Source organism: Trichoderma evansii, assembly GCF_050947405.1.
Source record: "Trichoderma evansii strain SZMC 28006 chromosome Unknown GGI43scaffold_1, whole genome shotgun sequence".
In the NCBI taxonomy this organism is placed as follows: Eukaryota; Fungi; Ascomycota; class Sordariomycetes; order Hypocreales; family Hypocreaceae; genus Trichoderma; species Trichoderma evansii.
Genome location: NW_028145205.1, coordinates 158,106 through 174,208, shown reverse-complemented (window position 1 = coordinate 174,208; position 16,103 = coordinate 158,106). Strand labels below are relative to the sequence as shown.

Below are 16,103 nucleotides of genomic sequence, written 5' to 3'. Positions count from 1 at the left end.
GTATTGGTAGATTAAATAATCACGCTGCTAGGAAAGAGCGTTGAATTTTTGTGGGATACACTCAGCTGGACGCAGCTGAATAACAAATACGGGCACTAGTGGGATTCTTTGGTAAGCGCTCTTAGGAATAGTACTCCGCAATAGGAATATTCCTATTTGGGATTCGCTCAAAGGGTAACTATATCATATCGTCGAATCTCGAGTATATAACATTGCTGTTACAGCAGCATTTATTTTACAATTAAGAAACAAACAACAAGACTCACATCGACTTTAATCTTTCTATAAGAATATAAATTGGATTGATATCCTCATCATAATTTTCTTCGCCGTATAAACAACCTCCTATACAAATCCCACTTACTTACACAACACAACCACAATGCCTTCATTCAAAGTCTACAAGGGCTCTGCAGAGGGTATCCAGGAAGGACAGACCACAAAGCCAGAATTAACAGGCGACCAAGTTTTTGTCAAAATCTCAGCATCTGGCCTGTGTGGCACAGATCTGCATTACAAAGCAGCTGGGATAGTACTTGGCCACGAAGGAGCAGGAGTCGTCCAACAGATTGGCCCAGATGTCAAGCACTTCAAAGTCGGTGATCGTGTTGGATGGGGATACCTAGCCAATTCTTGCGGTCTGTGCGAGCAATGCTTAAGTGGTAACGAGGAGTACTGCTCTGACCGAGAAATTTACGGCGAGGCAAATTTGGACCAGGGCAGTCTTGGCGAGGCAGTTATCTGGAGAGAGGCGTTCTTATTCCAGATTCCGGACAATATTTCGGATACTGATGCTGCACCGCTAATGTGTGGTGGTGCAACCGTCTGGAGTGCTCTACATAAATATGGTCTCTCATCTACATCCACTGTCGGAATTATTGGAGTCGGTGGTTTGGGTCATATGGCCATTCAATTTGCCTCTAAGCTGGGCATGAATGTGGTGGTCTTGTCTACCAATGAATCCAAGAAGGACGAAGCCCTCAAGCTGGGCGCTAATCGCTTCGTAAACACGAGTGGCGCGGAGGCTATTGACATTGGTCCCAAGAAGCTGGACGCACTTATAGTCACAGCGTCTGTTGATGTCAAGTGGGAGACTTACCTGACTCTTCTTAGCCCACAGGCGATGATCCTTCCCCTGACTGTTCATTTTGGCAACTTCTCTATGCCCGCTTTCCCCATGATTGGAAATGGTTTACGAATTCAGGGCACCGTGATTGCGTCAAGATTAGAGCTGAAGAGAATGCTGGACTTTGCTTCTAGACACAACATCCGACCAGTCACTATGCTCTTCCCTCTAAATAAGGTTGGCATTGAAGACTCTATCAAAACTCTCAGCGACGGAAAAATGCGGTATCGTGGCGTCCTGGTTGCTCAATAGCGAATTTAAGATAGCAAACCTTCAGAAAGATATAGAATAATAAACGTATACTTAATACTACTTATATTAATAGATGAGATACTGCATGCGTCTTTCACTGATTTACCCTGCTGTTTTTACCTACTACTACGTACTACTATGACCATACATCAAAACAATAATAGCTTTAGTATAGACTGTTCTGTAGCTAAGATGCTAGCACATCAATTCTTCATATGCGGATTAAGGAAACATTTTGAACAGCAAACATAAATATGCAGGTAACCCCTTATGATGTTCTATCGCATATAAAAGGGTGATCAAAATTGCTCCTTAGACAAACTTTAACCAACTTTTTTCAGTAGAGTGCTCAAAGAGACCAAAAGATACGACATACAGCTACCCATTCATGTTAGCATTAAATAACGCACCCTTCTATCTTCTTCCACCCAACATGGCCAATTAACTCTAGTAAAGTATATTTGAGGCGCCTCACTACTAGATGCTACAGGTCCGAGTGCAATTCAGCCACTTCTTCGGCAGAGCAGGATATGACGACTGCGACAAAGCGGGCAGCTTAGCCCAAAAGAGTGTCGCAGATTTAAGCGTATGCGCTAGAGAATATCAGGTAAACAGTGTCGTTCACATTTTGCTATTTTAGGCTAGGCGGTTGATTCAGGGCAGAACGCTGAAATATATCGTGAGATACCTAGGTAATATACAGCGCAACTGGTACTTTACAAATGAGATGCTTACAAAGCTGATACTAGGCTATTACGCACATATTAACATATTAGGAACATAGCTGCGAGACATTAATTACTGCTTGTATACGTACACATACGTACATATACGTACATGTCGACAGATTATTAGTATATATATGTGAATTGATAGAACATCAAGAGTAGTAATAGCATTATAACACGACTTCAAGTAAATACGCATCAATCAATATTGTTAAACCTGTTAAACCATCGCCATCATACTTTATTAATCCAGCCATGGCCAACGCTACTCTAAATGCTCTCGCCAAAAGCTTCAAGGCTTTGCACGCTCCTCACCACCCTCTAGTATTTACGAACATTTATGATGCAGTTTCTGCGCGCGCTGTAGCATCCCTGCCTAACGCAAAAGCCCTTGCCACAGCTAGTTATGCGGTTGCAGAAGCAGCAGGCCTTAAAGATGACACTTTAACACGGGCCGCCAATGTGTCTTCTGCCAAAAATATCGCGTCGGCAATTAAAGAATTCGGAAAGCCGCTATCCGTTGACTACCAAGACGGATATGGAGATGAGCTAGAAAGTGGTCTAACGGAGCTCATTCAAGCTGGTGTTGTTGGCATCAACTTGGAGGATTACAATGGAAGCACAAAGAAGCTATACAGCATATCTGATGCAGCGGATCGGATCAAGAGAGCTCTGAGCACGGCTAATGCACTGGGAGTGCCTGATTTCGTCGTCAACGCCCGGTGTGACACTCTTGTTCAAGGTGGTCTTCTCGAGGAAGTCATTGAGAGAGGTCGTGCATATCTTGCCGCTGGCGCTACTACAGTGTTTGTATGGGGTGCCAGCCGAGGTGTCTCACGTAGCGAAGTCGTTGAGTTGGTCAAGGCTTTTGATGGACGACTGAACGTCTTGCTAAATCTTTCCGGCGGTCTTACAGTAAAGGAATTGGCAGATATTGGAGTTGCGCGAATCAGTATTGGTCCTACTCTGCAGATTGGAGCTATGGCAAAGCTACAGAAGGACGCTGAGGCTATCCTGGCAATGTAATTATATTCATGCAAAACGTTGATGAATACGGTAGTGGCACTGACCCTACAAATGATTAGGCGTTTAGATTATGCGCTATGAAATTACCTTATGATACTAACTAAAAATATTGAAATCGTCTTACATTTTGCTGTAAATGGTAGAATAGCCCCCATGCAAATTCCTAAAATCGCGGCAGCATCCCCTCTCCTCCTCCTCCTTTTGCACTATTCCCCCCTTTTTTTTTCAAAGGTCACCTTTACTGTGAATGCATTTGGAAGTTGGTATCGCTATCTTTTCTCCAGATATTTGAAGTATTGCGCAACGTTATACCGGAGTAGGAGGAGCTGGAGACCTCATTATACCATAATGAGGAAAGATACCAAATCAAGCTTTTCCTTGTGCAGTATATGGTGATATGAGTATAAAACTACCTAGCATTTTATGGAGATACCCACTATCAAGATTTGCGAGAGAATATGGCACGCAAGAGGTCTCTTGAGGTGTAGTATCTCGTGTCCTGAGATAGAGGGCTCCACTGGAATGATGTATGGCCTAGAATCTAGAATAGGCAGAATGATAGTAGGCTACAAGAAAGTTTTAAGGTTGCGACCCTGCTCCGTAATCTCTAGGGCGGCGACTTCAATTACAGTGTATTATTTGTATGTCACTAGAGATAATGATGCTGTAAGTCATCTATGATCTCTCACAGGGACAATCGTAGTGCATTAGAACCCAGACCTTCCTGTCCTGTGATATTATCTAAACTTTGATTCTTATTAGAGATCGCTATAAGAGAAAAGTTGAGATTAAAGTATATATTAAATAAATTATGCAACCAATACTAATTAAACAATCTCCAAATATTTTAGAGACTCGTCCATCGAGACGAAGTCGCTCAAGGGGATGCCCAGATCTTTGTAGGACAGGAAGTCGCCCTCTCTCATAGACCAATAAGTGTCCTTGTAATCTCCTATCCACCGCGTCATATCGGCAAGCTTTGTCCATTCGGGGTATAGCAGACTTGTAACCTCGTAGCTTGTACTCACATACGCCGCCTCTTTGCCATGCGCCTTGGCCCATCGCTTCAATAGCTGTTCAAATCCAATTTTATCGGTATAGGCAAAAACAATGGAGCCATTTTTAGTCTTCTCTGGCTGTTCTGCTATGGCCTTGATGAACACTGTAAGGTTTTTCTCAACATCGCCAATATAGACCAACGCTGCCTCAGGATCATAGTCTCCGATGACGACATATCTATTGGCTTCTTCCACCCAAACAGGCTTATAGCATGGGTAATTAAAATTCGAATCGTACCAGCCAATCATTACGAAGACTGTCTTGGCCAGTAGATCAGGTAGGGCGCGGATGAATTCATTGGCCGCACTTTTTCCCTCGAAGTTGGGGCACGCGTATTTCCCATTGCTAATCTCTGCAGTTGAAGGGAGAGTGCTCTAGATGAAATGCTCTAGTGTAGGCGTGGCTTGTGCGGCGCGTGCAAGGTTCCGACCCTGCTCGGCTTCAATATCCCTTCCTCTTTCGCTGCCATATTGGACAAAGCCGGGAACGAAATCAGTGGTGCCAAAGATGACATGGGAGCCCTCAAATGCCACCTTCAAAGTTGCCCCATCATTGAGATCGGCTTGCACAATCTCAACCCCCCTCGCCTTGAGAGCTTTAGCAGCACTACTATCCGGATTGCGTGTTACACCTCGAATATGGTATTCGGGCTTTTGAAGGAATGCTTCAATAGCAGCTCCGCCTTGCTTGCCCGTGGCTCCAATAACTGTTGCAATCTTCTTCGACATTGTAAGTGAGAAAGGAGAAATAGAATAAAAATGAAAGCGAGGAGGATATTAGATGCTGACAAGGTGAATTGTTATTGCTGTAACTGCACTGTTTGTCGTAGGATTGGGTGCTATTCAAGCTCTTTTTAAATTACTCGAGAACTCACTTTGTGGACACAGAATTCTTGGATTTGTAAGTTTTTCTGGATTATATTGGTGATATCACCACGCATGGTTTTGTAACTCTCCTGTGTCCGTAATGAGTAAAATCAGGGCGTAGCAAAGGGGTCTGGAGGTATTGGAAGATCATTGCGTTCGACAGGACAGGGAATATCGTGAGTACAGTATTTACCCAAAATAGACATTTGGGAGGATAGATGCGACTTTGGCCTAAATGCGGGCCGCAGTTTGGTGGCTTTCCGAGGTCATTCGGTGCCGAGTGGCTTGAAATAGAGGCAAGACCAGCCCAAAAGAAGCCTAGGGCTCCCACTGACTGCCGGCAAATCGCGCTCGAACAAATAGCTCAAAACAAGAGATAGATGCGAGGATTAACAAGCAGCTCAGGATATCATTAGAGCAACCACATTATGAATAAAATTATGTGACTGCGCAGAGAAAGGGTAGTAAATTATGAATTTTACCTAATTTTTGTTGCCCTTCTATGAAATTCGACACTGTTTTTGCAAGGTCCAAAAGGCAAGAAACAGCTTTCGATCAATGACTTATGAGCTGTTAGCGCCAGACGGAAATTTTTTTGCATCTCTAGAATCGGCCCCCTTACCCCTTTCTACTAGACTCTGGAAGCTATGCTGGGGAACCTTTTCAGAACATACCACTACTGCTAGTGCTGCCGATCATATTAGCCCAAGCCGCGATGATGAGCCACATGAGCATGAACTGAAGCTCTGCAGTTAAGTAGGCTGCATCAAAGTATTATTAATATTGTCTCAAACTTGGCATGTAATAAATGTTCATAAATAATATTTGGGGTATCTCAAAACTTTTTCACCGCAAATCTAGGTATCTAATAAATGCAAAGCGATTCAACTAAGCTCCAACAGCCACAATTTCTCCAAAAAGCTTTTCCCGTTTCATGAATAGCGCCGCCAATAGCAGAACACCGCCCCCAATTGGCAGTAAATAAAGCGCTTTCTGTATGGCCTCTGTAATTGCGTTCACCGCCTGGTCGCGCAGCTCGCCACTAATTTGCTGAAATAGTGTGCTCTGTGCCCCGGATACTGCGTCCACTATGTCTTGGTGTGAATAGTTGGTGCCGGCGAGCACTCTCTCTAGGTTTTTGACTGCCTCTGCTTGGAATATTTGACCAGCAATCACAAGGGAAATTAGGTTAGCGCCCAGCTGAGACAAATTTTGCAGGCTTATAGCGTCACCAACTTCTTGGGGCTCCACAACAAGTGACGCCACGGCGTAGCCGAGTTGGGTGGTGAGACCTGTGCCAACTGCATTAATAATTGATAGCCCATAAATAACGGATATCGAAGTCGAAGGTTTGAGATAAATAACCATCAAAGAGCCGCCAACCGTCAGGAGAAGCCCAGAAAAGACATATATTGGCATATACCGCTTCACCCTGGACAATAGATGGCCGGCTCCCAGGTTGAACGTGACCATTATAATGATGTATGGTAGGAGGCGAATAGCAGCTTCCAGGGCTGAGTCATTGTGTACAAATTGGAAGTAGATGGGGAAAAAGTAGAGGAGGACAAATAGAGTAGCATCGTTAGCTGCCATGGCGATGTATAACAGAAAATGTGTTCGGGTGAAAAGCAAATTCACTGGGAAAGATCGCGTCTCTCGAGTTGTAAACAGACATAGGCCCTGTTGTAAGACATATGCAATTAATACAACGCCGAACACAACGAACATGGCGATTGTTCTTCCATCGTCCCACGCCCATTGTCCGCCTGCCATCGTGAACGCCAACGCAAAGGTCACCCATACACCTGCTCCGAGAATAAATCCGACTAAATCAAGATTCGCAAGCCTGGCGCGGACTGAAACTCCTTGAATCGGGTGTAGTGAAGGCAAAATGAATATGAAAATTGGTGCGAGAGCTCCACCGATCACTAGATTGATATAAAATGCCCACCTCCAGGTTGCAGATGATACGGAAAACGCCCCACCAACGACTGGTCCAAGTACTGCTCCAATACCCCAGCAAAAGCCTATTCCAGTAATGTAGGTGCCGCGCTCTCTAGGAGTTGTTAAAGAGGAAAGGTAGTTGAGACTTCCAAGATAGATACCGGTACCGCCCATACCTGCGATAACTCGGCCAATAATGACTGTATTCATGTTTTGAGCAGCGCCACAGAGAACAGAGCCAACCTCAAACACTAAAACGGTTGCAATAAATGTCCATTTCAAATTAAAACTGACAAAGGCAGCGGTGAGTGGCAGTACCATTGAAACTGACCCTAGTGGAAAACCGGCACCGATCCAGGCAAGTTGGTCTATATGGCCGAATGCTTCCACGATAGAGCCTTGAACATCAGCCGCGATTGTTGTATCAAGGCCATAGAGGAAGCAAGTAACATATAGTGAAAAGCACACCACAACCCATCGGAAGCCCTTAATCGGACGAACACCAGCCTCTTTGTCATCTGATTTCTCTTGTATATTTGCCGTTTTGCTTTGAACGCGACTGAGTCGTGAAGAGATCTTATCTATTGGGACTGTAATTGATTCGGCGGTAGGGAACTCGCCCACAGAGTCTGTTGTCGACATGGTGGTCTGGAGGAAGAAGTGCTTATAGAAAACTCAATTCAAATTTGATTGGTTGTTATCAACGAATAGTGAAGCCTATAAACAGCGGAGTCGTGTTACAGCGCAGTATATCCTTGGCAGCAGAATCTTATTATCTTATAATTGCCAATGGATGGCTACAAGATTACTAATTGTGAATGCCTTTCCTGTTGATTAACAATGGGGAATAGGAGATCCAGCTCTTCGATATCGGAGCGTAATCCTTCGCAGCAGCAACACGCAAATCAAATTTCAGGGGTTGGAGATAGCTTCCGCGGAGCCTGCAATTACTCTTCGTACTGCGTATACTTAATTAGGCAATATTTGGCTGATAAATCGGGACAATGCCCGCCTAGCTAACTGTCAATATCGACTGTCCCCGCAGCTAACTTAGGCGCTTGCAGGAGATGCACTCTAAGATATACTTCCTATTTGGGCCGATTTTCCTAACCAGGCAAAATTTCCATAACTGCTACTAAGCAAACACTGCAAAGGTCAATTTAGAGAAGGCCCTAGAGTATCTGTTTAATTGGCTTCTTTCGTTGGGATACAGCTTACAGAAACATCTGGGGAAAATACCTATCCGCTAGCATTTTGGAAATGAGTCTAATAACCGTCACGATTGATGCATGATTATGGCTAAGCTAGCACACCATAAACAGGTAGAGGTAGTTTCTTTAGGGGAGGATGGCGGTACAGCTTTCTAGGCGGCCCTAGCGCGGTATAGCTTACCAATCGAACTTAACTGCGGCACGAAAGTCGGCAGAGCATCATAATTCCGATCGACCTAAAACTTCACCAAAGACACGTATTGTCTATCGGGCTAAGGCGTCTCTGCCGGGTCAAGATTATGGCTATAGAGAGCCTGGTAGATAGCCGCGATGCGGTAGATCTGAAGCCATCGTGCCCAGGGCTTTCAGGCAACCACTACCAGGCCACAGCCCATCTATTTAGGTTGCCATAGCAGCCATCTTTATGAACAAGAGAATGATGATATCCCAATAGATGTTAAATCCAAGCACATCTTTTGAAAAACGTATAAAATGTATATAAAAATGCCAATGCTTGCAGTCTCAATTTATCCAAGAAAGAGTTGGGATTACGGGGTCTGTATGGAGGGCAAAACTAACGTCTGTCATCGGCGTGAGTCAATGAAGCAAAGCTCCCGACTAGCGTTTTAGGCAAAGGAAGATTAGCCCTGTCGATTTTGAAATACTAACCAACAAGAGGCTAGAGTTTGCTTCTAGAGTTTGATAGTAGCTCCATGCTTCGGAAAGTTCCGCGGTTATTTCAAAGGCGTAGCTCACTTCCTAGCTTTCATTTTTACGCGTGTAAAAGTTTGAGAAAGTACAGCAATACAAAATATCGCATGATTGAATACACCACGAATTTAAAATACCTATAATTTCTTGTGTATGGTCTCAGTAAGAACTGGCAAAATTCTAGAGATGTAACTTATCATTTATATCAGTGGATACATCACCTCTTGCGTATTTCTTTTAAACTTAATAGTGGGGTGATAAGAGCAGGATCGGAATTATAATGGCTCGCCTTACCAAATATCCTATTTGTAATTGTCTCAAATCCGCCATAATTAAAAATACAGAAACACATGATTTTTTGCCTTGGCTGTATTCAATTAAGTCTTGATAAAATATTGATAAGAGATATACTCAGATACTATTACTTTTTATTGCTAGTATGTATTGAAAAGATTGATGCCATTTAACACTCTCTTCGAAGCTATTCTAGTTTTGTACAGAGAAAATGCGGGTTCTCCATGAACATAGTAGTTTAAGAGCATTACTACGCCGAGAAGGTACGTTATAAGCTACCCGTATTAGAACAAGTTAGCAGCTTCGGTACGGGTTCCATTTACTAGTGTGGTGAAAGCGTATAACGCAAGCAGAATACGAAGTTTCAACAGTCGCTTTCATGAAAGTGTCATATTCGTGACCTTCGCAACTACTTTTCTTTTGATCTGCGACTTAATATTTCACGAGATCTTGACGGTCATTACACAATCACAACCGTTTAAGCGTAATGCTACGGGGAATCTTCGTCTGACAAATCATTAATCGGACATGAATTTGATATGATGCTACTCAAAAAGACAAAAAACATGGCTTTAGCCACTCACCATCAAACGAAACCCTAGGCATCTGATCCAACTTCAGTAGTATATAGCTTACAGAGCAATAGTATTTCTGTCTATAATATTATTTGTAATTCTTGGCGCGAGAGATGCTACTATGCTTTTAATGAAGAGGGGCGGGATAAACTTTGTCGAAAAGCATGACAACTCCAAAAGCCCAACTGGAGGGCTACCTTCGGTGATTGCTCCACTCTTGACAAAACTAATGTCTTAACCTAATATCGATTATCCTCAACGGCGAACTGGTAGGGCTATGTTGCAGTTATAGAAAGCTGTGGGGGTAACATGATGGTATCAATGGCATATGGGCCCACAGAATGCGCTGCTATCAGTACATACTGTCGAGCGGTAACATCGCTTATAAATACAAAACACCATGGTTGCTTGCTTACCTGCCCTATAATTTGTTAGTGAACTTCTTCTAAAAACCTATGGTATTGATCCCAAGTATTTGAATGACTTGGGAGAGAATCAGCAGGTGCATTCATGGGACCGCTATCATGGCTCTTCAAAAGAGCACCCAGGCAATTCGTCGGAATGGAAGGCTTTATCAGGATGAAGACTTACTATAGCACAGAGACGATAGTACTATGTGTGTTGTAAAAGAAAGAGAAGTAAAAACGTCTATCTCTTCTAAGAAGATAATTAAATTTATTCGGCGTAGATTGCCATTAAGGTACTTAAAGTGGTTTTAAGTTGATAATATTAGACATCATCTCCTATCTAACATTACATTGCACAGATCGACACTCTGAATATTCTTTTGACGGAAACGTATCACAAGTTGAGGCAAATGGGCCTGTAAAGCTCTCACTTTCTCAAGAGGATTCGCGGTTTATGGAGCAGTTTCATTCTAACCCAATACGTTATCTCCTACTATGTGCTACATACTTATGTCCGCTAGCTGATTGCCTTGTACTAGTAGGAGGTTGAGGCAAAGACCCATACCACATAAAATAACTAAACCAGATAAACACATACCTGGGAAATCAGATTGCATTTGGTTTCTTTCCTTCAAGCTCTTGTAAAATCTCAATAAAATCTTCGTCACCAGCTGCAGCCAAAGTTTTGAAGTGTGGCATATTATCCTGTATCCACTGGTCTTCTTCTCCAGTCTGTCCAAGAGTATGTATTAGTAAGATGAGCTAAAGCCCTGAATGTAGGTAGCGTTGATGATAACTTACTTTGGGCCGTCCGATTCCAGCCTCTAAGGCCGTCGTCAAAGCGCCCAATACCCAGACCGTTCGCAGTCCCTTTTCACCTTCCTTTCCTATAATTTTCTCCCATTCGGTTGTAATTTGCTTGCAATGGTCTAGGTATATTTCATTGGTACGATTGCTCCCTGCTCGTGTTCGGATGATCACACGATTGTACTTTCGCCGGACACCTCCTCGGAATACTACTTGGTTGCTCACATCGGTATACCGGACATTGATAAAGAAACGTGGAGTGTTGAAACGCTTTGAGTGCAAATCAGTGAAAGCAATAGCCAGCTGTTCTTGCTGCTCCGACGTCAGCGGGGTTACATATTCAACGTCATACAGAGGCATAATGGCGGCCAAAATAGGACGTTCGGGTACACGATTAATCAGGAGTGATAATTCTGCTTCACGTCAAGTTATAAACATACACAATTATGACTATTAATAAAGTAAGAACGGTATCGTAATGACCGAGGCTAGGCAATGGGCTTATGGACTTGCCTCGGCCTGAGCCAACACTGGCTTATTCAGCGGCAGCCTACCACTATTTTTCCACCACTCGTACTTCTCATAAAGTACATTTAAACAGCAATGAGAAAGACGCAACTCTTCGAATCTTGCGCTAGCTTCGGCTTTTTGCTCATATATCCGGCTCAAGCTTACATATCAGCAATTATTGCCCAGTACTTTACATAAGAGCGGCTATGGCGTAGTAGAACTAGCCTAAATTTATAAGTGCCTAGGCGCTTCAGCCAGCTAGATACAGTGTTAACATGCAGGTATAAAGAATTATATCGCCCTATATTACATACCATTCTTCCTTACAAAAATATTATTCATCGGTCAATTCTGAAGATTAGATGAGATAAGAGTCTTTCTGTAAGACGGCCCTGTGGCTAGCAGTGATGGACTAGACATACATCTGCAAAAGAAACAGGCGAATAAGGTATGTTCGGAGTAGGGGGCGGCCACTGACATATGGGCTAGAGTCTATGTTCAATATTTCATCTATTATGGTTATTTCATGTATTAAACCTGAGCGTCTCCAACCCCCCTTCTTTATTTATTGACCCGCCGTTGCTTCTTTTTGGCATAAGAAGAGGATGTGGAGAACAGGCATGGTGTTATGGGAGAAGAGAGGTAGCTACTCATGTGAAAGTTATTCAAGGCCCGCTAAAAGAAGCGGCCCTAATAGAATTCGCAGATGACAAAATATATTCAATACATCCGAGCAAAAGCCGTTGTTTTGTAATCATTCGATCAAACCGACATTCTCTGCAGAGAACAAGAAGGTACTGATATTACCCCGCAGCCCCACCTTCAGTCTCTCCCAAGTGGATTTTTTGGTTGAGGCTGACGCTTGAGAATACAGCCAATCAGCGACAACGGTATCACGCCCTATACATGACTAACGGCGTCAATTAGTAACTCTCTTTAGGTTGAGGATGCGCATTCACACTCCAACGAACTGTTTGCTTCATTGTATCACCACGCCCTAAGATAGACACCCCGGGCTAATATTCCACATAGCCCAATGTTACATTACCTATTACCTATTATATACTATCCATCATCCTAAATACGGCTATCATGGGCTATGTTGATTTTATACATTTCTCCGACATCGATAATACCAGCGTCTTGTTTCCATGTGGATACTGCGCTCAGCAACATCTTCAATGTGAGGTAGCTCAAGACGCTACCTTTCTCGGCGCCTGTACATCGTGTATTGCCGAGGGAAGAGTTTGTGATTTCACGACCGACACCAGCGTGCCCGATCCTCAACAAGAATCCTCCGCTACATCTCAAGTCTCGGCTGACGAGCACATGAACCCATCGAAACAGCCGAGGATCACTTCTCACGATGGCTCAGAATCTAGCACCGAAGGCCATGAATTATTGGGGGAGCATTCAGCTAAACATGCCGGAAGCGATTCCAAGGTCGGCGCCAGATTTTCGCGAGAGGCACTTCGAATTCTCAGAAACTGGCTACTCTCTAACCATCGTCATCCCTACCTAAATAATGAAGAGAAGGAGAATCTGGCCCGCCAAACAGGCTTAAGCAAAACGCAAATTAGCAACTGGGTGGCAAACGCCCGACGAAGAGGCAAAGTTCGAACCCCAAGCTCTGGCTCATCAAGCCCATATCGGCACCCCAATGGCATTAATATTCCACGAAGCGTGACTCCCGCTATGAGAGAGATGAGCCCTATGGAACGATGGCGACATTCTCCACCAGACCAAGAACCTGCTTCCATTACTGCTATTGCTACCGCAGCTCTATCCTCAGAATTCATGGGCGGAATCGGCCCCTCGCTCACCAGCCACAACGATGTAGATGACCTGTTAGTGGGCTCGGCTGATCAGCTCTCATCTGCCAGCAGCTCGAAAACATCAAATTCTAGCAAGGGGTCTTTCGCTTCAGCTTACTCCCACGCATCTCGTGGATCTTTAGAGTCTCTTACCTCGTTAAGAAGTCGAGGAAGACGTCGTCGACGCCGCCAGATCCCCAAAGCCGTTGATATGTCGGCCATACTGCCGCCTATTCATACGTACCAGTGCACATTTTGTACCGAAACTTTCAAGACGAAGCATGACTGGCAGAGGCATGAAAAATCGCTACATCTGTCTCTCGAACGATGGATCTGTACGCCAGATGGGCCAATACAGTTTTGTGCCGAACGGAATTGTTTAGCATGCGTGTACTGTGGATCCAAGAATCCATCGTTAGAACATACCGAGCAACATAATGATTTTGTCTGCACTGAAAAATCACCAGATGGAAAGACATTTTATAGGAAAGATCATCTTCGCCAGCATTTGAATATTGTTCACGGTGCCAAATTTCAGAAATGGCCTATGAATGGCTGGAAAGCATCCACACCAAAAATTCGCTCCAGATGCGGTTTCTGCGGTATTTTGATGGACTCTTGGGATTCGCGAGTGGAACACCTTGCACAACATTTCAAGAGTGGCAAATCAATGGCACACTGGAAAGGAGATTGGGGGTTTGCCGAAGGCGTACTGACGGTTGTTGAAAATGGAATGCCACCATGTAAGTGTTTTTTTGGCCTTCCCGGAAATTTTCGATCAGTTCATTCCTTACACATATATTAGATCTAATTCACCACGAACGGAACACTCTTAATCCATATGAAGCCTCCAAAGACGAGATTCGTTCCAGTAAGACACTGGAAGATTTTGTCAAATTATGGCTCGTTGAATACATCAGAGATCTGGCCACAGCCGGGTCAACGCCTACCGACGATCAACTGCTTATTGAAGCACAGAGAATTGTACGAAAAGCGGATACAGAAGACAAATCGGTCACAGGACCTGATGTCTCGTGGTTCCGCGATTTAATCATGCTTTGCGAGCCGTCGGACGACATTACTCAAAGACTGATCAATCAGAAAAGCCGAAAAACAGCTAATAATCTTTCTTGGATAACGCAAATCGAGAAGATAAAAGCATTTAAATCTGTCAATTCTGGCATGAGCATTATCGGATGCGAAAAGGAGCAGATATTGATGAGCTACGTGAAATACAAACAGGCATTAGGCGAGGTTCCCACCGATTCTGAACTGCAGATCCAGGCATGCAAGGCCATAGAGGACGTCGAGCCCAAGTCGAATTTTAAGAGTGGAGAGGCGGTGCAATGGTTCAAATTCCTGATTAACTCCTCGACCAACTGGCTTTCAGAGTTTAAACGTCGAGCGGGCTTGCCTCCCAACCTGGAAAATATCGGCGGAGAGGAGCTATTAGCTGGTGGCAGCATCATAACATACAAACCATTCGAGTTACAGAAAATTTCAGTACATGAGATCCTATTGCAAGAGTCTGCTGAAGAAGTACTGGAACAGGATATGCAACGCGATCCGCATATTAGCATATGTAATGCTGGTGATTCTGGCAGCAAGGCCGAATCAAATAAGCCAGATTATTCGAATGCTTCTCAGGGCAGCACCATTTTAGAAAAGAATGCTCCACTACTGACATTAGAAGCCAGAGAAAAGTTGGCATATCAAAAAAGCGATACGGAAGCCAATGTAACGATTTCTCCCCATCTATTACACTGGGGCTTATCGGACGAAGTCATTGGTGGCACTTTGCTGATGAATACAAACAACAACTCACCGGCTCCTTCTGCACAGATACCTCAACATATCAAATCTGAAAATCAGCCGCCGCGATATTTTCTAAGTGATGTCAATTGTTATGGGAGATTGGAAAAAGAACTCACCCGATTTGTAACGAGCTGCTTAAGTTCAAACAACCCTCTTCAACATGTGTGTTTTCCCCTCAATGCTGGTATCCTTATGTGGCTTGATAAAGAGTTTTGTACTAAATATAACTAGATTCCCTCTGATGAAGAGATACAACACCAAGCTCGCTGGATTATCTATGACGATGACGACCCGTGGAATCAGACTGCCGCTGATAATGCCGAGTGGCTTGCTCGTTTCAAACACGACGTTGGTCTTATACCCTCCGGAGAGTTTGGCCTATCGGCAGCTCCTGCTCCTCGGCCATGGACAGTGAAAGACGGCGGAACAGGGTTTCATCCGCCGTTCGTGAAACCAAAAGCCGGCAAGCACATTGAATTCTCAGAAGATACATTCGTATACGTTGATAATCGACCCTACAACGTCAGCAAAGATACAGCGGGGCGCTATATAGATGCTCTTTGTGAAGGTGAATTCCGATTCCCTGCCTCAGTATTCTGCTCGCGCGAGCTTGAGGACGGATTGAACGCCTATATTGAGGAGTGTATTATGGGTCTAACCATCCCTACCGATGACGATTTACGCACTAAGGCGCGCGAAATTCTTGGCGTAGATCGTACTGCAGCCGACGATCCTAAGTTGCTTCAGACCTTCAAGTCGATGCATACACTTTGGCACACACAGGCGAACGGCGAAAGGAATTTATTGCCACCAGAAATTTACCCCGATAATCTTGCCACCGAATTCATGAATGGCGTGAATATGCTGATACCCGACACTCAACAAATGAGTACTATTGACTCCCGTTGGTGAAGTTTCATACAAGCTAGGGGCCTATTTTAAATAGGTGCTTAAGATA

General features: G+C 44.0%; 6 protein-coding genes across 6 annotated transcripts; 3 read left to right on the top strand and 3 right to left on the bottom strand.

Moving 5' to 3' along the window:
- Window positions 1-90: 90 nt before the first annotated feature.
- GGI43DRAFT_426906 (NAD(P)-dependent alcohol dehydrogenase) lies at window positions 91-1,388 on the top strand. Its single transcript, XM_083208742.1, has one exon. It carries the CDS (start codon window positions 383-385, stop codon window positions 1,376-1,378), a length of 996 nt encoding a protein of 331 aa, XP_083065668.1. The 5' UTR covers window positions 91-382; the 3' UTR covers window positions 1,379-1,388.
- Window positions 1,389-2,361: 973 nt separating this feature from the next.
- GGI43DRAFT_426902 (isocitrate lyase/PEP mutase family protein) lies at window positions 2,362-3,269 on the top strand (the record flags this gene model as incomplete). Its single annotated transcript, XM_083208741.1, has 1 exon — window positions 2,362-3,269. The coding sequence occupies one exon, from the start codon at window positions 2,362-2,364 to the stop codon at window positions 3,130-3,132; it is 771 nt and encodes a 256-aa protein (XP_083065667.1). The 3' UTR covers window positions 3,133-3,269.
- A 690-nt stretch (window positions 3,270-3,959) lies between these two features.
- Window positions 3,960-4,919, bottom strand: GGI43DRAFT_378080 (uncharacterized protein; the record flags this gene model as incomplete). Its single annotated transcript, XM_083202644.1, has 2 exons — window positions 3,960-4,543; window positions 4,622-4,919. The coding sequence occupies 2 exons, from the start codon at window positions 4,917-4,919 to the stop codon at window positions 3,960-3,962; spliced, it is 882 nt and encodes a 293-aa protein (XP_083065666.1).
- A 607-nt stretch (window positions 4,920-5,526) lies between these two features.
- Window positions 5,527-7,643, bottom strand: GGI43DRAFT_426900 (major facilitator superfamily domain-containing protein; the record flags this gene model as incomplete). Its single annotated transcript, XM_083208740.1, has 1 exon — window positions 5,527-7,643. One exon carries the CDS (start codon window positions 7,641-7,643, stop codon window positions 5,946-5,948), a length of 1,698 nt encoding a protein of 565 aa, XP_083065665.1. The 3' UTR covers window positions 5,527-5,945.
- A 3,162-nt stretch (window positions 7,644-10,805) lies between these two features.
- GGI43DRAFT_378078 (uncharacterized protein) lies at window positions 10,806-11,366 on the bottom strand (the record flags this gene model as incomplete). Its single annotated transcript, XM_083202643.1, has 2 exons — window positions 10,806-10,931; window positions 11,001-11,366. The coding sequence occupies 2 exons, from the start codon at window positions 11,364-11,366 to the stop codon at window positions 10,806-10,808; spliced, it is 492 nt and encodes a 163-aa protein (XP_083065664.1).
- Window positions 11,367-12,608: 1,242 nt separating this feature from the next.
- GGI43DRAFT_378077 (uncharacterized protein) lies at window positions 12,609-16,057 on the top strand (the record flags this gene model as incomplete). Its single annotated transcript, XM_083202642.1, has 3 exons — window positions 12,609-14,073; window positions 14,136-15,268; window positions 15,377-16,057. 3 exons carry the CDS (start codon window positions 12,609-12,611, stop codon window positions 16,055-16,057), a joined length of 3,279 nt encoding a protein of 1,092 aa, XP_083065663.1.
- Between the last annotated feature and the right edge of the window lie 46 nt (window positions 16,058-16,103).